The following is a 21,767-nucleotide window of genomic DNA, read 5'->3' on the forward strand; positions in this document are numbered from 1 at the left end:
CTAGCATGTGAATTAGAACTATGACTAGTCACAAGAGAGATTAATTCAGGTTTCTTCCACATTGGGTAGATTTTCTAATGTTTTTCTTACAGTTTTGTATAAAAATGGAGGGAACTCACACATTAATTAATATGGCAATAAGAGTGGGCTGTACATTGCTTCTGCTGAATGTAGTGCTGTCAGTCTGTGCTAGTCACTTTTAAAGTACCCTCACTACACAGGGCCACTGGGCAGACTGGGACAGGAGAGCCCAGATTCTGCTTTACAAACAGTCCCTGATGTTAATACTGTTTTCTGAACTTAAATTCACAAAAATGAGGAGTGCTTCTGTGAGTATACGAAGAACACAAAGAGACACTACATAGGTGCTGATCCAAAGAAGGCCATAATAGATAAAAATGGCCACATGATAATAACATTTATCATTGCTTTTCATACATTAAAAAAGTGAGTGCTATGAGGTTAAATTAATAATACATATTTAGAGTAACTTCTTGATTGAAACAATCATGCCTTCATTTCTTGTATATGTTGAGACTCATCACTTTTCAATCTGGACTTTTTGTTGCCTAAAACTGCAAATCTGTGTTGCATGCTCTGAAATATGCACAATTCTGGTAAAATGTTTGGCTTCATCTATTGTACACCCTGTGCATTTCCCTGCTGCCATTAACATCATACCATACAGTTCTCTAATGATTCCAGACAGTAATGAACTTACAATAAGTATTTCTAACTTCTGCTGATTTTAATGGAGTTACACCTAATAATGCTTGGATTACATCAATCCTGACAAAACTCCCCTTCAAATTCATTTATTTTTAGCATATACATGCACTGGTTGAATTCCAAATACACATCAGGTGAGCTATTTTGCCTATTATTTTTGTTTTCTAACTAGTCTGCTGTAAATTCCTAATTTACTTTCCCACTTAGTACAGCACTAGATACAATTCACCTGGAATGCTAACAGGAAAATAAAGCTGAAAAAACAAAGCTTTTCTTACTGATTAAGTGAACAAAGCAAAACCCAAACTCTGTAGAAGTACCGGCCCTTAGATATTCAAAGCTGAGTGACTGTGCTGTACATGGAGCATGCTTGCCCACACCCTTCAGAATACTATGGCATGGCAGGATTCCCAGTCTCTGAAAGCTTGTAGTCAGAACTTCAGAATCTGAGGAATTCTGTTAATTCATATCACAGATCTTCATGGGGGAAGGGTGGGCAGAACACTGTTAACAGGAGCAAAGGCAGCAAGCAGGAGCTGGAGTCAGGCACACACGTCTGATGTAGTGTAACTCTGAATTGCACCTTAAGTGAAACACCAAAATGCCTTTGCATGTTTTGTGCTGCATGATCAGCAGCTGAGATGTGACAGACTGAATTTCACTGCTGCTCTACAGGAGTCAGAGCGGTGAAGAACACACAGCTTAAACTATGGGCAAAAGAAGAAGCTGAGATGCCAGTGATCACTGGGCTTTCCAGAGTTTTGCCAGTTAAGGCACAACATGATGATGTAAGAATCATTCATTACCTACCAGAGACCCAAACATCTGATGGTTCTGATCTTTGTTAAATGCACTGTGAGTACACACATCAGCTGTGTGAGATATGGACAGAGAATGTCCAATTCTTCCCGGAAGCACTGGATTTACTGTACAAAATGCATGCAACACAGGAGCCTGGCATCACCTGGAAAAACACTTAGCAACATGCAGGAGCATGGTGGCTGTCATGAATCATAAAATCATTTATAAAATCATAGACTCATAGCATATGCTGAGTTGGAAGGGATTAAAATCATTGATTCCAGCCGTTAACCCAGCAATGTAAAGTCCACCACTCAACCATTAAACCACATCCCCAAGTACCAAATTGTACTGGCTTGAAAGCAAAACCAGTGAGACTCCAAGGCAGAAATACAATTTAATAGAGAGAGAAGAAACAAACAACAAAAAAAGGGTAGAATAAAATAAGACAAATGCAATAGTAAAAAGGACTACTGAAAGAGTCAGAATGCAGACCTGACACCCTGTTGGTCAGGGTGTTGGAAGCAGCCTGAAGTAAGTCCTCCCAGAGTGCCAGATGTGGCTCCATTCAAGTAGAGACAATCCTCAAGAAAGGGCCCAGTCATCCTCTGGGAATCTAGTGGAAACAGGCTCCCTTGGGGTTCGGGATTGCTGTTTTTATCTCACTGGAAAGGCTTTGGCTCCTCCCACTGGGTGGAGCATCTCACAATGGGATGAGGTGATGTTATCAGTCCTGTGAGAGGCCTTAAATGGCCCATTCACAGGTGATGTCCCTCGGAGGAGGATGGTGGAGGAAGAGATAAGAAGGCACTGCCTTATCTGGTGTTATCAGGTGTCCCATTAACAGAGGGCATCCGCCCTCTTTCCACCCCTAGAGTTACAAGAGATAAGGAACAATATCTCCCAACCAACTTCAACAGATGAAAATAGAATACACGTTTTTGGTTACTTTTTTCAACCCAGGACACAAATGCACACATCTTTCAAATACCTCCAGGGATGGTGATCCCACCACTTCCCTGGGCAGTGTGATCAAATGCTTGATGACCCTTTTGGTAAGGAAAGTTTTCATAATATCCAACCTAAACCTCCCCTGGTGCAACCTGAGGTCATTTCCTCTAGCCCTGTTGCTTGGGAGAAGAGGCTGATCCCCACCTGGCTACAAACTCCTCCTTCAGGGAGTTGTAGGGAGTGATAAGGTCTCCCCTGAGCCTTGTTTTCTCCAGGCTGAACAACCCCAGCTCCCTCAGCAGCTCCTCATCAGACCTGTGCTCCAGACCCTTCAGCAGCTCCATTGCCTTTCTCTGGACAAACTCCAGCCCCTCAAAGAACACTAAGTTTAGCTCCTCCACAGACACCCTGCATTCCAGATGCTGACCAAGGTGATTCTCAGAAACATCTGAAACATTTCAGGCATCGTGCCTCCCTAAACAAGCAAAAACAAAAAACAAAAAAACAAAAAACAAAAAACAAAAAACCCAAAAAAACCACCAAACTTTTCCAAAGCAATCAAGAAGTGTAGATTCCCAAATTCACTGCCTGATCAGGCAGATACAAGTTCCAGAAATGAGAGGAGGCATTCAGCCCAGCATGTGCAAGAATCCCCCTCTTATCCCACTCATGTCATTAGAGTGCCTTCATTAGGTTGTCAAATAGCACCCTCAGATGGCTCTACTTCATATATCTCTTTATCAGATTTTTTTTTGCTTTTCTTTTTAAGGTCAGGAAAAATAAATAAATCCTTACTGCAATGCTGTCTTAATTTCTAGTACTTCTGACTGCAGGGAAAAGCCCAAGGAGATGAAAAAGCCTAATAGAAGATTCTAAAAATAGAAGCAGATGAAAACTCTTAAAAGATATAGTATTAATATAATTTCTGATTATACAAAAGGTTATCTCAAGATTTATTGCATCTTTTTAACATGTAATATTTTAATATGTCCTCTAATTCATGTAGCAGTATTCTACACGTTTTATAATACTGATATTTTCTTGATTTTACTAGGAACCAGTGCATTTGGCAATGAACCAGTGAGCCATGCAATTAACTTCGAGCTTCTGTGTTGATACACAGTTTATTTCACACTATTTCTACAGCTTCAGTTTTCAATATATCATAAATTCATGCATCCGTAGCATTTCCTCACACTTTAAGTACTTAACCACTTTCATGGAAGATAACAGCTGAAATCAGACGCTTTAATGATTGCAAAAAAAAGGAGAGTTCATGCTTCTGGCACTGAGGAGAGCATAAAATAACCCAATATGGCAATTTCCCATCTAAATGGCGGAGTCTGGATTTCTGAGTTAAATCCTGTGGACAGAATGGAACTGTTCAAACATCTCAAGAGATTATTTCAAACTGCTTGACACTTTGGTAAACTGCAGTCAGGTTTACTCTTTGAATAATTTCTTCATAAGGATTCATATTTTTAATAAAAGAAATATATTAAATTTTATTTTAAAATAAACTAGATCAAAAGGGGTTTGGTTTGTGGGGTTTTTTTCCTTCTTTGCTCCCTTTTTATGATGAAGACTAAAGGACACTTCTAATATGAAGGAACGGGACCAGAGGAAAATCAGAACTAGCAGGGAGTGAAAAAGTGATGAAAGGAAGTGAAACTGAGGTAAGTGAGGTAAACAGGAGGATTAGAGGAAGCAGGTGAGCAATATCTCAGGGATAATGCTTTGGAGGAAGGGGAAAATGCTTTAGAGGAAATAAGACACAGAGCAAATCAAAGGCAGGGGAAAGGTTTGGGTTTGTCATTTTCATCTTCAGGAAAACAAAGACACAGTAGGACACATCTGTTCAAAAGGAACTAAATGTTACTGTCTATGAAAATGACAAATTCTAATCTGAGAATATTTTTATTCCTTTTGCATACAGCATGACTTGTGACTTGTGACTTCACTCCCATTAAATTAATGTTACCATAACAGCCTTTCTGTGCATTCTTTCATACTGTGCCCAACAGATGGAAAAGTAAGCCTTACAACATTATAGGAATTCCCCCCAAAAGATTAAGGGAAGTAGTTGCTTCTATAACCTTCACTTTAATTTTCAGACCCATAAAAAAATGATGTGTTTCTTCAGAAATATATATCCATTTTCCATTTCTTTTAAAATACACAACAGATGTTTTTGAAACCATCAAAACATTGATCACAGGTAGAAATATTCTGTATTTATCTGAAGAGCTCCAAGTTTATAATAATAGAAAATTATCTCAGACTAATATCATAAAGTAGCTAGAATATTTATGTCTCTCAGATGCTGATGCAACGTTGATGAGATGGTGTATGATTATTTCAGGATTAGGCACTACAATAGTAATCTCATTCCCACTGAGTGCTCCTAAATGCTCTCAGCAAACCCATTTGTCCCTCTTCCTTGACTGTGATCCCATCTCTGTAGAAAGAAATAGCACCATAAAACTGGGTCAAGCAGACAGTTTCCTACAGAAACGGTGTATGTTATATACATAATAGCTCCTTCCTTTGGTAACTACTTAATCCAGTCCATATTAGGCTGAAACATGATGCAGTCTGGGGAAAGTGGGAACACCAAAACTAAAAAACTAACGAAAAGGAAAAAATACATCCTAATGGGTATCTTCAGGAATAAAAAGTAAAGTGCTAGCAGAGGAAAATATAAGCTTTAAATAGTTATTAATTTTTTTCTCCCAAAATATGCCCTTTTGTAATTAAAAGTTATATCTCAAAAAACATGTGCATGTTAACATTAATACTGTAAAATGTGACTTATAAAAATCCTATATTCTTGTCCGTTAACCACTGAACATGATCCAAACACTATTTTAAGAAGAAACTGGCAGGATCTGTATTTGCACACAATGTAAGATGCTGATGCAAAGAGAAATAACTCTTCTCACATTTCCACAGTTTGCTATTACAGCAGAAGAAATGGTTATTAACACCATTGCTAAAAAAACTCAAGCATACAAGGTAAAATCTTACCCTCATTATTTTCCATAGAAGACAGCTGTTAAATTAATGTACTATTCCGAATTACTATTAGTGGTGAAACACAGAGCCAGCCACATGCTTCTTGAATCTGGTGTGCACAAAGCAATTACTGCAAGAATCTCAACTTTGTATTTTCTCTTACCACAGTTCTTTCCTAGAGTTTTCCAAGACCGTGCACAACTCATTTGACAAAACAATCATAATTGTTTTCAGCCAATTTATCATTGTACCTGCAGGTACAATGGCTGAAAATAGATAAATTGGCTGAAAACAATTATGATTCCTGCATGTAATTGCAGTGCTGCATTTTGGCCTTGTGCTACACAGTGGGATGAGACACATTCTTTTCTCCCTTCTGGTAATCAGGAAAAAAATGAAATTCATAGCTGAGATCCTTGACTGTATCATCCTAAGAAAAGGTTGTAATTGTAATCTGCCCATTCTGTTCAGAAATAGAAGGTGAAATATACTTTAAATATTGATACCACAGTGACCTCAACATCTTCCAGGAGAGGAAATTCATCCAGCTATGAAAGAAAGCAAAGCAAACTGCTCTGATATGAATATTCCAACATTTCTTCCACCTTATCACAAAGATCTATGGCAGGTATTCAGTCAGGAACTCCTGGAAGGCCACCCAACTTTAAGAGAGTTGTCATCATCTTTGCAAAACTGAGACTAGCTCAATAAAATAAATAAATAAATTTGATTTATATTATTGCTAATTTTGATGATGACTACTTTTAAATGTTCCTCGAGCTGTGTTGTGAGATTACACTGACAATGCCGAACACTAGGCAGTTAAATTGTAATGGAGTTGAAGTGACTGAATTAAAATAATGAGATCAAAGCAACTGCCAGAATTATCAAAAGGTTATATATCTAAATATAGCTTGTCCTGGAGATACTTCCAACCATTGCACCTGTCAAACTAAATCGATAAAACTGGCTAGAGTCAAAGCCAGGTGTTTTTGTCAGGACAGGTAAAAAGCAATTATCACACCCAGTTTGAAAAGTCTTTATCTGAGCAAAATGAAACATTTTTTCCTGTTTCCACGAATTTTCTGTGTTGGGCTATTCCACACAAACCTGAATGAGCTGACCTCTCATCAGAATAACCCCACAGTTAGAGATGGCATGCCGGACCAAACATGTTCAGTGGCCACGCAGGCTAATACCATGCATTTGTTTCCTATGGGTGTTCTACAAGATGCCTTTCTACTTTAGTCACACAGAATAAATATTGTTTAGGAATTTGGTTACTTGGAAGGAGAGTTCTGGGAACTGAATTTGAAGTGTGGATGCAGAGAAATAATGCAGCACTACAAAAGGAATTTGTCAAGCAGACGACTAAAAACCCTCAGGTGACAAGATTCTGCATCAGTGTTTTCAGTGAAGAACTAAAATTATGCTACTGCTGCTTAAAAGAATTTATGCAGGCAATGAATTCCATGGACTGGGAAGTGTTTCATCTTTAAGTCATGCTTAAATAACAGGGCTAAGATTCAAAAATACGACCATGAATTATGTTTGTCACTTGCAGTCACCTAATCAAGAACTACACCCGTTCATCCTCAGCCCCCATGTAATAGCTTAATTATTGTATTTGGTGTAATGAAAACCCACACATTTTTTAAAGACTGTTCAAATGCAGCTTAGGTGCATCTCTCCATATGACACGGCTGACCAAGAGCACTGTTGTAGCTGGGCTTCACTTCTGTAGGAGTAAACCACATTTCACTGATAAAGAGCTGCGTGCTCACATTTCATTGCATGAAAGCACTGAGACAGTTGAGGCTGTGGAATCAGTACGTTCAGGCAGAGCAAAAGATAACATAAGCCCAGTCATTACAGCGGCAAGCTCCTACTGAAATTAAAAGGAAACAAATCCTCTGCTGTAACCCTTTCCCACCCACCAGATGTACAGGTCTCTATGAAAAACTGCTGCTTCTAAACCTTCTCTGCTTCTCTGCACCTTGTTTGCTACAAGCACATTCCATTTTCTGTTGAAACAGCCAAAATGGAAGAAAAGCTGAGCTCTCACATCAGCTTTAATAGAAGGTCACAGATGAAAGCAGTGCTGCCACTAAGAGGAAGCAGACACAAATAAGGCTCTCTAAACTGGTTCTCAAAAATCACATCTCTTTTTTCAAGCCAATGTAACCTTGCAGCTGTGCTCACCAGGGATTAACTGATGCTTTTAACTTTCTGCATAATAGAAAAGGTTTTGAGGAGCACAATATTACAGCGGCTAGTTTTTCTAAATCAAACACCTACAATCACAAACAAGAGAGGGAGAAAATAGATACTAAAAGGTACCAGTGGAGATTGTCTGTAAACCTTTACAGAAGACAGTGGGCAGATGGTAGGGATTTGCAGTGACACAGCTGTTTTTAAAAATAAAGAGGTGGAACAGGACAGGCATGATTACACATATATTTCTAAGCCTGTACACACACGAATAAGAATTAGGCTAGCAGTGGGAAATTGAAGTTTGTATATTATTTTATAATCCAAATTGACATTTAGAAACTTCTAAAAATAATCAGCAGCAGCTTCAAGTTTCTTTTCCAATCATTAATTTTCTAAGTAACTATGAAGCAAAACTAACAACAGAAACATTAACCTACAGTAAGTTATTAGAAAGACAATCACAGAATCTTAGGAACGTAAAAATTACTTTCAGTACCTCCAATTAGCACATTTTTTCTCTAAGCTTTACAACGTAAAAAGACAATTCCGTGAAAACATTAAATGAACATAAATTATGTCATCTGTCTGAACTTCCTATGAAAAGATTGATCTTCACTGTTGTATTTATTTTTCAGAGGTTACTAGTAGAATGCATAGATAAGTAATGCAAGGAAGAGTAAGATGTATGGGGATTATTGTAGATTTAACAGCATGGGATGTGAGGCAGAGAAATGTCCAAATTCAACAGGGTCAAGCACTGAATATGAATTTAGTAAAAATAGAACATTTTTAAACTAAACAGTAATTTCTATTAAAAAACTTCAGAATGAGACCTTTCATTCCTTTTTAATGCATATTCTTCTGTATGTTCCCCACAGCCACAGAGAAGGCTTATGTTAGGTAAACAGTACAGGGTTTTGAATGTATATTGTAAAAGTCTGCCTTCTCCAGAGAATATAGTGAAGCTGTTTCTTGACAGCTTTGTTTACAAAATTACTCTTCCAGATAACATATTCCTAGATCCAAGAAATCTTATATTAACAAGAGAGATGCCACTGATACCAAAATGATAATATTTTGATCCTTCTTCATGGAGTCAGTTTTTTCACACATCAGTTCACTTTCTTCCCTGTATCAGAAATGACTCGCCAGTGTAAACATACATTTTTTACATTTGCTTTATAAAAGCCATCTAGTTTTCTAAACACATGAGCTGGGATCCAACAAAAGAAAACGGTTATCTAGAACCAACCCTCTAAAAATTTCTTTCTATCCATCTCCAGAGCCACTGGTGCTGGCTTTTGCTACAGCTGGATATTGACCTGAATGGGCAAAAGATAAAACTTGTTAGAAATCCAGGTATTCCCAAACTTCCCCTTTCACAGTATCTGGGCTGCTCTCAGTCCAAAGACAACAACAAAGTGATGAGCGTAGGTGCTGTCTAGCACACAAACAAACTCAACAACTGAAGACATTTAAATTAATTTTATTTATACCAGGTTTTCAAAATCAGAAATGTTTGAAAGAAATTCAATACTCATAGACAGGTGCTACATTGATGATCTTTGATCCACCATTAGTGCCGTGTTTTCACTCTACAATCATTAACTTGCCACCACAATCTAAAGGGGACTCACAGAAGTTTATAAAAAATAGGCAGACATGAAAATTTGGTTTATACTGGAATTGGCGTAAGAGAGTAAAGCTTATTATCAAATTGTGGCAATTTCTGTATTCCATCACTTGTTCTGAGGGAATGGTAGAGCAGGAAAACACTTCCACTTCGCAAAACACTTTGGGTTTTAACTGATCATACTCAAACTCCACTTCATGATCTGACTAGGAGTGATTTTTACACTCAAGTCCATAAAAATTTAAGCTTTGCACTTCTAAAATCGCCACAAGCATAAACCTCACTTACACACTCTAGTCTTGGATTGGTTTCCCTTTTCAGAGAAATCAAACCCATCTATACCTCTTCCAGGATTTACCAAATCAAACAAAACAGCTGGCCTTGAAATATTTCTTTAGAAGAAAAATGCCATTTCTGCACAAGCTACTCTCATGAAAAATTTATCAATAAAACAACTGAAGCCAAAATATCCAAAAATCACGTCTACACAGAGATACACAGAAGATATTCAACTTGAGAGGATTTTCCTCCACTTCTCGATCACAATGAGGCCCTCACCACTTTGCATAATGACAGAAAACAACAGCTGACAAACCATTTTGGAACAGATGCCAGCTGTCTCTCATTTGTTTTATAATTCAAACAGTAACAGTTCTGTAGCACTTTATTGGGCTTTTTTTGTTTTGTTTTTGTTTTTTCTTAAAAGCAAGCCATCTGAATTGGACCTCACATCAGTCAGTCAGTCATTCATTTCAAGAACAAACTGAAGGCAGGCTGATCCTTTTGGATCCAAAGCTTTAATTTGGTAGGAATCTTACATAAAGACAGTTTGTGCTTCAATTTCATAGCTAGCTGGACTGAGTGAACATACACCTAAGCTAGTTAAAAAAAAAAAAAAAAGGAACCTATAATATTCAACTAAGAAGCCACAGACATTTTTCCAGACTGCAGCAGAGAGAAACAATAAATTTAAACACAGTACTTCTTAAAAAAAGTTTACTGTCTAAAATGAAAATTCAAATGGTTTATTAAAATTTAACATTTTCCATTTTGGCTTTTTCTAAAGAAACAATTTATTCCTTATGAAAAATCAGTTAAAAGATAATTTCATTTTACTGTACTGAACTCAAACATAAAGCACAAAGATTTTTACATTAAACTGGGCTTTGCATACAACATGAATGATCAGAAATAGACTATTTCGAGGAATAAAAAGTTGTGGGTTTTTTTTCATCTAGACAACATGCATACCATCAGTTACTTCGCAATCTTAAAAGGTACCTGAAAGGAGAGTTTTGTAGAACAAAACCAAGACTCATTAATACACTTAGTAAGTCAGTGGTCATCATGCCTTTTTACTCAAATTCTAGTAAAGTTTAGTTAGTCTACATAGAACAGCTAACACAATGAGGTGTGCAAGTCATAGGGATAGCCAGAAGCCCGAAATAAAGTCTTAAAGTTCTACAGGACAAGAGAGCCTAAATATAGTACCACTAGGTTACTTAAACTATTGGGGAAAAAAAACAAAAAAAACAAAAAAAACCGAAAAAAAACCAGAGAAAGTATTTGGATTATTATCTGCTTCCTTGTTGAAAAAGGGCTATGGACTGAACATAAAGAGCCTGCATTTAAAAGCTCCACAATTCTACTCCAACTTTTTAAAATAAGGTAATGATAAAAGAGCATTCCTTCTAGCAGCATGTACAGTTCAGCTGCCAGTGGCTGCCTAACAGCGCTCCTTTATGCATACCAGGAGAATCATGTCCAGTTTTGCCATTTGTGGATAACGATGACAAGATACAAAAGCATGTGTTTGCCATAAATAGCTCTGGCTAACGGAGGATTGCTCACACAGAGCAGATCAAATTCTCTATAAGGAGAGCATTATTTGGCTCCCAGCCAAAACACGTCCCCTATGCAAGCCTCAGTAGTGGCAAACACTTTCCAGTTCTATTTACATAGAAGCTAACAAGTAGAACAGTTCATTTAGGCTAATTCTTGTACTGAGTCAAACTGCAACCCTCAAGACACAGAAATTGTTTCCCTGCTTCATATTCCGCATGTAACTGTCGTTGCACATCATCTTACTGAGATGGACGGCGAGCTGTAAAAACTCGTGCAAGGTTTTACTCTGGCATGTAGAACTTTAAGAACACTCAGGTACGAAACACACTGCATGGTTAATTACTTCATAAGTTTCTGACACAAGTGTTTCATGGAACGAATGGTCTCCAGTAGTTGTAGCTTCTTTAACTTATGGTAAACTAGGAGCAGGTCCTTTATTGAACGGCCAGAACAGAGCCACAAAGTATTGTAAAGCAGTGCCTAAATCGGTATTAAAAACTTGCATTATTCAAGATGAGATTAATGATTGTTTACCTTTACAATACTTTCCACAGAAGTTATTCGAAATATGCTTAAACACTTAAAAACTATATTCTCCAATGAAAACAAGGCAACGTTCTGTAATAAGCCACAAGTTTTATTGCAACGTGGCCAGTTTTTGATCTCAAAAAACAATGTTCCATTTAAGGCTCTTTTTAATACAGAAATTGCCACCATGACCGATGTTTTACAAAACTTTAGTGTTTCAAGACTCATATGGTAAACAGATAACTTCTACTCCTGTTCAGTAGTGTACATTCAATGGAAAACAAAAGGCATCGTAACAGCTACTTCATTTATAAAGATATGCATGTAACAGGAATGAAACTGAGGTACTACAATAATTTGATGACACAATTGTTACAGCAACTTAATTGGCATTCCTTGGGGGGGGCGGGTCAAACATATTACAAAAAAGTGCTTTAAATGCATAGTGTTGTGTGCTGCCATGTCACAAAAATAGGCTTGTCAAGGCAGGTGAGGTGTATGAATGCACAAGAGCCTCATGGAACTGCAATCAAGTGCAACTGTAAGTAATACTGTAGAGAGTCTACCATCCGACCAGTGGACAATACTTTCAAGGCATTCAATTAGCTTACCCTTTGCTGTCTGCTAGACTATTTACATTAACTATCACATTCATTGAACATGTTGCAAGGAATGCCTGCAACGTCAGTTTTGGCCAAGAGTATGACGTGAAAGCATTCCTTGAATCCTACATAAACTACCAGGATTAAAGAGTCTAATGGCAATCGCTGGTAGACTGCTTAACAATGACATCTCCTTCAGGGCGGTGGGGACGGGACTTATTTTTTGAGGAGGGGAGGGGATGGGGAGACTAATACTATTCCAATTGAACGAGCTGCAGAAATGGAAGCTCCTTAGATCCAGATGGCACTTGTCTGTTTTTTTATAAGGGTTTTCCTTCAAGTGAAACTACCACGTTGCCTCCCAATTTCTCGCCAAGTGTTGAACGGTCCTTAATATCATCCAAACCATTTACTTGCCACTCATGTTTAATACCTGAAAGACAGATGGACAACAATGTACTTGTGAGAACCTCGACATCTAAATGGCACTGTAAGTAACGAGAAAATCATTTTCAGGTCCATACCTGTAAATTTCTTTTTAATGGCATCTTTAGAGCTTGCGTAGATCATCTTGCTTTTTAAAGGTGCACTTTCAGGAGCCCTTTAAAGAAAAAAGCCAACAACAAAACAGTTATTAAGTCATCCAGTGGTAGCTCCAACATATTCAATTTTAACAGCAAGCTTTGCTTTCACACACCAGAATATAAATACCAGGTCTTCTTTCTTAGATTCCTTTGTCTCGTATGTGGCATCATACAAAGCGTATCGGCAATCGTTCAAAGGTAGCAACTTCACAAAGGCTGTATAGGGGTCCTCCACAGTATCACCAATGTCACCAACCAATATCTGCTTTGACTCCTCTACAATTATTTGTTTTTTGTCATCACTTAAGCAGAAGAGAACAGCTTTCTTTCTTTTTTTAATCTCTTCTGGGGTTGAAGATTTCCTTACTTTCATGTCATTAAAAACCTTTATGACTTCATCATTCACTGTTACTCCAGAAGCCTGTAAAATGAGATCAAAGGAACAATTTAAACACCAAAAATTAACACTCACTAGAAGATGATAGCCCACAGTGCTAGATAAAGAAGTCTGCCTGCCCCCGTAAGAATAAAAATACTATACTCAACCTGAACACACTATGAATTTAGTAATACTTGTAGGACTGGAGCAGAGGACATAAAGGAGGTGCAAATTCAGTAGTTTCTTGCAGATCTCAGCATTTTCAGCTGCAGTTGTGGATAGCAGTTTCATACAACCAGTCACACCACAGTACTACTCAGTTTTCCTTTACCTTATCATGCATTTGGCTTATTTGGGGGGAGGGGAAGAGGGAGTGATGAGGGGGTAGGAACTGAACACAGGAGGGGAGTTTGTAATTTTCAGTTGGGATAGCAGGGGGTGGGGTTCTGGTGGGTTGATTTTTGTTGGTGGTTTTCTTTGGTTTTTTTGGTTTTTTGGGGTTTTTTTTAGTAGAGCAAACACTATAGCAGCAGCTTACATCCAGCACTGTCATGACTCTCATTTTGTTGGGTGAGGTAAGGCTCTACAAGCAGCAGAAATGTTTTCTGCATTGTGTCAGCTTCAACACCGCGCCTTAAGAACTCCCGAATTTTACTTCATACTGCTGCGGGAGCATTGTTTGCTCTTCGTTCACATAAAAATACCAATTACAATTGTACAGCTCCCCATTAGGCTCGCAAGCCGCTCAAAACATGAGCCTAAACCAGTAAGGAAACAAAACACCGGCAAAGCAAACGGGGAGCTCAAGGCAAAATGAAAATAATTTAGCAGACCCCGCTGCGAGTGAGCAAGCGAGCTCAGCCCATCTGCAGCGCCCTTGCTCTCGGTCCAGCAATTACATCTGTCGAGGCAGGCGCTGCCAGCGCAGGCTGCCCGGGGAGCGGAGGCAGGTGCGCGCCTCGCTCGGAGCCGCCGGCTTTGTCCCCGGGGGCGCCGCGGGCCCCTCTCCCCGCTTTGTTCGCAGGGCCGGAGGGAATCCCGCCGCCCCGCGCCCTCCGGCCCTGCGCTCCGACAGACACCCCGCCCCGGCCCCGCGCTGCCGCACGGCCGCTCCCGCCCGCGGGGCCTGCGCGCCGGGCGGCCGCGGCTCCTGGGGAGGGGTGCGGGACCCTCTGCCGCGCCCCGCGCCCCTCACCCCTCACCGCAGCCCCGGGTACCCGCACGGCGGGGCGGTGCCGCAGGGAGCGCCGCGCCGCCCGCCCGCCCGGCCCAGGCCCCGGCCGCAGCCCCGCCGCCCGCAGCTGCCCCGCGGCCGCTCCCGCGGCCCCTTCCCCCCGCACCCGGCTAAAATTAGACTAAAATGGCCGCCGGAGGCCGCGCCGGGCCGGGCTGCTCCACTCAGCCTCGCTCGGCTCCGCCGGGCCGCGCCAGCCGCCCGCACCGCCCTCCCCGCCCGTCCGCGCCGCGCCGCCCTTACCATGGCGCCGGGTCCCGGGGCGGCGGCGGCTGCCTGCGGTGCGGGGCTGCTGCACGCAGAGAGCGCTGCGCTGCGCTGGGGGCGAGGCGGGCGGGGACTCGGCCGGGCGGGGATGAGCCGCAGCGGCCGGGGAGGGCCGGTCACATGGGCCGCGCCGCCACCACGTGCCGCCGCCGGGCCGCGCTGCGCCGGCCCCCGCGGCGTAGGGCCCGCAGGCGGCGGGGCCGGGCCGCCCGCCCGGCGCGGGCAGCGTCAGCGCCGGCTGCGGGTGTCTGGTTTGGGCCCCGCAGCCGCGGGAGCCCCTCAGCCGGCCCCGGCGGTGGCTGGCTGGCTGCTGAGGGGCGATGCGGCCCCTCCGCTGCGCTCGGAGCACGATGGCGGCGCGGCCGCTCCGAGCCAGGCACCGCTGTCCCCCTGCCCCGCACCGCCCGCCCGCGCTGCTCCCCTGGCCGAGGCGCTCTCTGCCGCTCTGAAGGGTTTGCTCCGTGCCCGCGGTTCGGGGCCGGGCGCTGTCAGGCTGCCCGCTCTCGCCCCACGAGCCGGCACTGGGCCATTGTGTGGCTGCCGGGCGCCGCGCCGCCTTGGCCCGCTCGAAGGGGATCCGCGCTGCTGCCGGCGGCCCCGGGCCGTGCAGGGAAAGGCCCTGGGCACAAAGGGGCTCGGCACAAAGACTGCTCTTTCTGCGATCTTGGCAGAGCTCCTCAGACAGTCGGGCGGGACACAACGTAGGGCGAAAGGTGCCTTAAAAGATGTGAAAATGACTTACAGGAAAACAAGGAAGGACAACTCTCCCGACAGTGTTTTACTGTTCACTACTGAGCTGGAAAGGGCTTCAGGCACAGGACAACAAACACAGAGCATTTGATCTCTAGCCTGTCCAAGTGGACAAAAGGATTCTCAGTCCTATGTGACTCTGTACCCTGAACTAATGTGTCTGAAAACCAAGAAATCCTAAACACTGAGGACCTCAAGGAGCTGTACCTGTGAGTCTCCAGCCAGCTCTCTCTCCACAAACCACTTGAATTGCCACCAGTATGTTGGTGGAAGCTGGCAAGCCATTGTTTGTCAGCATGTGTGTATTAGATACATATATATACATTGTGTGAGTGATGTGCTGACATTTCCCTCCCTGTTCTCCATTACTATACCTTACCGTGTTGATCAGCTGAGACACTATGTTTCCAATATTCTTTTTGAGTTACATTCTGCCCTCTGGATATATCCTGCCCTGTGGATGCAAAATCCAAGACTGATTTGCATCATCAGTATTCAAAATTTGATCCATCAGCCTTGAAATCACTAATCCAGAGCTATATTTACTCCTCAGCTCCTTACAGTCACACAGTCAGGACTTCATGCTGCCACTGAGCTCTGCTGCCACTGAGTTCGACTCAAGTCTTTTTTTTCCCAGATGATGGCCACTCGGTTACTTTTACTGCCTGTTCAAGTGCCAGCAGTGTGGGACTCGGGAGGGAGTGTCTTTATTGTGTATTTGGCAAGTAGGCGTAGCTGTGCCCATGTGCAGTGCATACTCTGGTGCCACAGTCACTGCCATGGGCTCAGCAAGCAACTTCTAACATGTGCACAAGACCACGAATCTGCTGTGTGTGAGGGCCCTAATCTCAGGCCCTTGCAGAGCACCCTCAGCCACCTGCATGGGGCCTCTGCACTGCATATCCCAGGCTCCCAAAATGAAAGGTGGAGAGTTAGCAGCTCCAGAGTTGCATGGCTGGATAGGTGCTCCAGGGATGACAACTGCAAAAGTGTGCATGACTCACCCTCTGTTTTAACACCATGGAAACTGAATAATGAATCAGAAGTGCTTGCTACCCTCTTCATCTCACAAGGTGCATACTTGAGGCACCCAGGCACTAAAGGCTGCTGCTGCTGCACATCACTGACTGGTACCTGGCAGCCAGCAGAGTAGAGAAGCAGCACAGGCTGAAGGAGGAGTGTTTTCTGACTTTACAGAAATGTCTGGGACAGAAATGAGTTTACCAGAATTTGAGAGCATTTCTTAGAGGTGAAAAACAGGTTCCAGGTAAACAGAAAAGGGCTTCTCTTTTTCAAGGAAATGAATTTTGAACTCCTGGTGACTGCAGTGATCAGAGAAGGAACTTGTGATAGAGCCTAGGGGTGAACTTTGGAGGCCACAGCAATGGCCAGCATCCAGCCAAAAGCAGTAATGACCAAGCAAATCTTACTGCTGGAGCACGCTCAGACAAAGCTGGTTCCTCACTTCAGCATCTCACTGCACTCAGGAAGCATCGAGTTTCACTACCCCTATGCCACAAGACCTGCATCCCACCAGGCACCACGGAAATAGCCCAATGATTCAGAGAGTCTAGCAGCAGCAGCACTAAAAGCTTTGTGAATGATACCCTCTGTGGAGCACATGCCTCTGAGGAAGCCCTCCAAGCCTCCCTTCGCCCTCTGTGGATGGAAGCAATGACTCACCGTGAAGCAGGAGGCACTCTTTGGATTCAACTCCTGGATGCTCATTAGTGAGAAATTAATATAATGGACTAAGCTGCTTGATGCATTGAAGCTCTTTGGTATCATAGTCCTTTCCTTTAGTATGGTGTGCATCCTATTTGCTTCTCTGTTGTCCTTACTGGACTGACTTCATCCTCATTTCCCATGGAAGCAAGGCCTCTGCTTGGCCCCCTCAGGCATCCCCTCTCTCACTTAGGCTAGTTGTGTGACTTTTTAACTTGTTAGCTTGTTTGAGTTAAATCTGACAGAAAAATAGAAGTCACAAAAGTAATTGAGATCCTTAATTAAGTAATTACATTTTATAAAATAATGCATTTGAGATAGAAGAAAGTGGGGCTATACGTCTACCTGTCCAGTTCAGGAACCTGTTGATTTCTGCTAGGGGACACCAGAGTTGTTGTGGTGTAGCCATCTTACCTTCAAGAGGACTAAGCAGAGAGAAAGGAAAAGCAGAGAAACTCGCATAGATGCAAGACTGAAATAACAGAGTCTTAATAACATCCAGTTCAAAAAATCAACCTGTCAAAGGAGAGAAATCCATATAAAACTGCATTTGATGAGATCTATTGCTCAGGGGACTTCTTTTACCCCTTTGCTGCCCTGCGTACCCCTGCAAAAAATATCAAGTTTCCCTCTAACAATTCTCTGTTTTCAGTGGGAGTGCAAATAATGCCAGACAAAGTCTAACTTTTGGTAATGTAAGAGAGCATTAGAGAAAACCTGTGAAATGCTAACACTGAGTTTTTCTCTCTCCTTACACTGCACATAAATTCCTAAAAAAAAAAAAAACCCAAAACAAACACGCACACACACACACCCAAACCAACAAAAATAAACAAACAACCCCCCTCCAGTAAATATATTTGACTCTTGAGCTGTGGATCCTGGCATGATTTTGCTGCAAGTGAGGAAGCTGTGCAGTGCCTCCCTGTGAGGTCATTCCAGGAGCCTGAAGGGAGGTGCAGGATGCTGTGCTGGTGTGAGGCACGGATCCCCCGCAAGCCCCAAAAGGGAACTCCAGACTCCAGAATCCCTTTTCTCCGGGTCGCTTCTGCTGGTTTGAGCAGCCTCGCCCGCAGGTGCGATCCCCAAATCCCTCTGGGGCTCGGGGCTGTCGCTGCGCTGGGCAGCGGCCGGGGCAGGGCCGCGGCCGAGCGCGGCGCTGGCTGCGGGGCGGCGCTCCCGCCCGGCGGGCTCTGCCCGCGGGGGCTCTGCAGGGCGAGCCGAGCGCCTTGCGTCACCGGCACCCGGAGCCGCGGCCGCCCGTGCCAGGACATTCCCCGGGTGAGTCACGGCCCGGCTGCTCCCCTGCCGCCACCTCGCAGCCCCGGCCTGCCAGCTGCTGGCCCAGGGCTGCGAGCGCTGCCTGCCTTCCTTCCCCTCCGCCCGGCCGGCTGCAGCGCGGGATGCGCGGGGAGAGGCGGCGTGCGCGGGCCCCGGGCGGCGATGCCGGCCCGGCTGCTGTGATGCTTCACTTGGCTCAAGCAGCCTCTTCCCCTGTCAAGTGAGGAAGGCGCTTTTCAGCCCATGCAGGGATGCGGCTGAGGCAAAGCTCCTTCCCCTCCTCTCCGCCCCCCTTGCAAAGCTGGCCAACCATCCTCGTTCCGTGGAGGAGCTGACCTGACGGCCGTACGGCAGAAGAGCAGGCAGAAGGAGGCAGCGGGGAGCGGCGGCAGCACAAGCCCAGCAGGGATGCCCGAGGAGCAGCAGCCACATGTTTTTCGGGGCAGGGTGGAATTCCCCCTGTGCTGGTAACTCACACGTGTCACTGAATCACAGCGCCGGGCAGCCACGGGCCTGTCAAAGGACAGCGAAAGAGAGATTTAATTAAAATGTTATGTCTTGTGGTGACATCATATTAGGGATGGTATTTACAGCAAAAAAAAAAAGGAAATAAAAATGCCTCCTGTGAGAGAAACATGAAAAATAATGGCGGAACAGAAAAAAAAAATCCCCTGAAGTCTAAAATAGAGGAGAAACTTCACTCAGCCTTATTAATAATAAAAATTAAAATTTAAAAAAAGTCTTTATATAATTAGCTCATATTTGACTTTTACAAAGGTTTACACATTTGTAGCACTAGAAGAAATAACTGCTGTTTATCCTGCTAGCCTTTGTGATTCCTGTATGCCCTACAAAATGTGTCTCTAACTGCTGCTGTGTCCTTTTGCTATGCCCATGCATCAACAACACTCAGCAATTTTTACCCTTTCCCCTGTCTTACAAAACGAATGATAGTCCATGTGCTGGGAGTCTCCGAGTTTCTCTCCTCAAGCCTAGAAAGTCATATTCTGCTGCCTTTTATGCTAGGATTTTAGTACAATTACCACAGCGCAGAGACAGAAGTTTGGTTTCTTTTTAAAATCAGAACAGAGATAAAAGTGTAGTTTCTTTCCTTACTCTGTATTGTGGCTCAACAGTTGGCTCTTTGCTCACAATATTATATTCATTATATTCCATATTGTATTTTATTTAGTATCTAAATATAATAGGTCTTACAGAAAGAAGGAGTAAGGACAACAGTGGTGTTGCTGAAGTGCACATCTACAATTCTCTTAGCAGTGAGTTAATTTTGTTTATGTTTCTGAAAACCTGTTGAGCCACAGGGCAGTGACTCCTCTCAGCAGACGAGCATGACAGCTGGAAAGGGTCATTTCTTGAACAGCCTCAGCCTGGTTTGCAGGACAACTGCCAAAAGTTAGGACACAGCCAGCCATCTCAGCAGATGGCACAGTTAAAACTGGTGCACCTCCAGGAAAAGGTGGCAGTGGTTTCCAAAAGCTCTTTTCCTTTAGGATAGGTGTGTGCAGACATTTGAGTTGCTGGGGCTGGCTGACACATGACACGTATGATGATTAAAGGTCGTTATGTTATTTTTTACAGAAAAGCCCCCCAGGAGACAGCCAGGGTTCCCGGTGGGACAAGGAATGCTTGTTCTTCTGTGCCTGGACAAGTGCAAAGAGCATGCTATACACAGAGTGGACAGAGATTTCAGACATTAATTCCAAGTCTTCGAGGCTTGGCCTGATTCTGCTACTAACCTTCATTGCTCTGTGCTTCTCTTCCTGCTGGGGTTACATTGTCATGTTGGAATAAGGTCCTTGAAAAATGGACTCTTTCTAATCATGATCACTTCTATGACATTGCAGGTCTGATTTAAGGTGACATCTTTTAAATACAAAAAAGAATCACTAGTAACGGATCAAATACTCTCCAGGAAACAGAGGAAACCATGACAAAAGTGCCAAGATGGCAGAGATTAATTCATATGGCCTGTTTAGATTGGAAGTTGTAAAGGTCAGACAAAATGGAGGACAGATGCTTCTGGTTCTGGAGTTTTAACACTCCTAAAATTGCTTCAGACAGATCTTGGGCTCAGTTTGCAGCATTGTAGCTGAATGAAAGGAAATTCTGTTTGATGAGGGTTGAACCCAAGGGCTGGTTCTAAGAAGCCTCTTAAAAGCAACAACTATGGAAACAAAAGATGCACCATCTAAATCTATTCAAGCATTTCAAAGTCCCCTCGCAAGATAAGGTGCTGAAAAAGTTGGTAGTGCCTTTTAAAACCATTAAGTTTTTCTTTTTCAGACAGCAATCTAAAAATAAAATATTAGCTAAGCCTAACATGCTAAATACATGAGTTGAGATCACTTTCTGGTGGTTGAGGATGGGCTTTGGGATGACTGAGGCCCAGGAATATTTATAACCATTGCTGGATGGTGGGGCCTGTCGGTCAGTGCAGAAGTGTCCTCTGGTGACAGCAGCACTCATGAGCTGTGCCAGGAGTGCAGAGCCCAGCATGTGACTGATGGTGGGATCTGCACAGGAATGCTCATGAAAAGCAACTATGAAGCCCTGCGCTGCCCAGAGTCAAATGCAGAGCTGCCATCCAAACCCCAAACATTTTGGCATCCTGGCTCCCATTTCTGCCATTCTGAACACAGAATTCACAGCAGCTGAGCCTCAGCACTGCCTGTCTCTTCAAAGGCTTTTCCTCTCCAAGCTAATTTGATCTGTAGAGTGCTCGAAGGAGAAAAACTGGAAAGCACATAGATTATAACACACATTCTTACAGGACTGTTAACCTCGGAACTATCAATATAAATCCTAAATAAATTTGTAAGACGAGTCTAGTAAATTCACAAAGCTGAAGCTGGACTGTATGTTATCCTAGCAGAGCAAGATAATCCTTGTAGAGGATTCCTTTTAACCTTGTTACAGGGAAATTATGGGACAAGCATGCCATTTTCAGTCCCTCCACATGGCATGGTTAAACAAGGCAGCAAAGCACTAGAATAACTCTAGACCATGATGCTGTGACACAATGCTGGTGCAGCAGCTCTGTGTTAGTCAAATAAAACCCCTTATTTCATGGTTCTTTGAAATCAATCTAAGGAAAAAGACAAACAACAGCAGAGAAGACAGAAGTGAAAGCTGATCTTCCATGGCCATTGGCCAGCGTTTTGGAGAGTATGCTGTCATGTAACATCCTTGTAGGAAACTTGGCCCAATC

General features: G+C 43.1%; 2 protein-coding genes across 2 annotated transcripts; both read right to left on the reverse strand.

Moving 5' to 3' along the window:
• Positions 1–9,180: 9,180 nt before the first annotated feature.
• CFL2 (cofilin 2) lies at positions 9,181–14,891 on the reverse strand. The gene is made up of 4 exons (XM_063398900.1): positions 14,759–14,891; positions 13,016–13,323; positions 12,843–12,919; positions 9,181–12,751 (listed from the first exon to the last, which is right to left on the reverse strand). Exons 1-4 carry the CDS (start codon positions 14,759–14,761, stop codon positions 12,639–12,641), a joined length of 501 nt encoding a protein of 166 aa, XP_063254970.1. The 5' UTR covers positions 14,762–14,891; the 3' UTR covers positions 9,181–12,638.
• A 474-nt stretch (positions 14,892–15,365) lies between these two features.
• Positions 15,366–19,658, reverse strand: LOC134551358 (laforin-like). The gene is made up of 2 exons (XM_063398898.1): positions 18,875–19,658; positions 15,366–18,751 (listed from the first exon to the last, which is right to left on the reverse strand). Exons 1-2 carry the CDS (start codon positions 18,968–18,970, stop codon positions 18,191–18,193), a joined length of 657 nt encoding a protein of 218 aa, XP_063254968.1. The 5' UTR covers positions 18,971–19,658; the 3' UTR covers positions 15,366–18,190.
• Positions 19,659–21,767: the final 2,109 nt, after the last annotated feature.

This window comes from Prinia subflava, chromosome 5 (assembly GCF_021018805.1).
Source record: "Prinia subflava isolate CZ2003 ecotype Zambia chromosome 5, Cam_Psub_1.2, whole genome shotgun sequence".
Lineage (NCBI taxonomy): Eukaryota > Metazoa > Chordata > Aves > Passeriformes > Cisticolidae > Prinia > Prinia subflava.

Excerpts from the sequence above, each read along its gene's own strand:
- LOC134551358 (XM_063398898.1), bottom strand. The coding sequence starts at position 18,970 with ATGTGGCTGCTGCTCCTCGGGCATCCCTGCTGGGCTTGTGCTGCCGCC. Across the intron at positions 18,752-18,874 it reads TTCTGCCGTACGGCCGTCAG|GGGAAGAGGCTGCTTGAGCC; the intron begins GTCAGCTCCTCC and ends CTCACTTGACAG.
- CFL2 (XM_063398900.1), bottom strand. Across the intron at positions 12,920-13,015 it reads GACCTGGTATTTATATTCTG|GGCTCCTGAAAGTGCACCTT; the intron begins GTGTGTGAAAGC and ends TTTTCTTTAAAG. Across the intron at positions 12,752-12,842 it reads CATTAAAAAGAAATTTACAG|GTATTAAACATGAGTGGCAA; the intron begins GTATGGACCTGA and ends TCTGTCTTTCAG.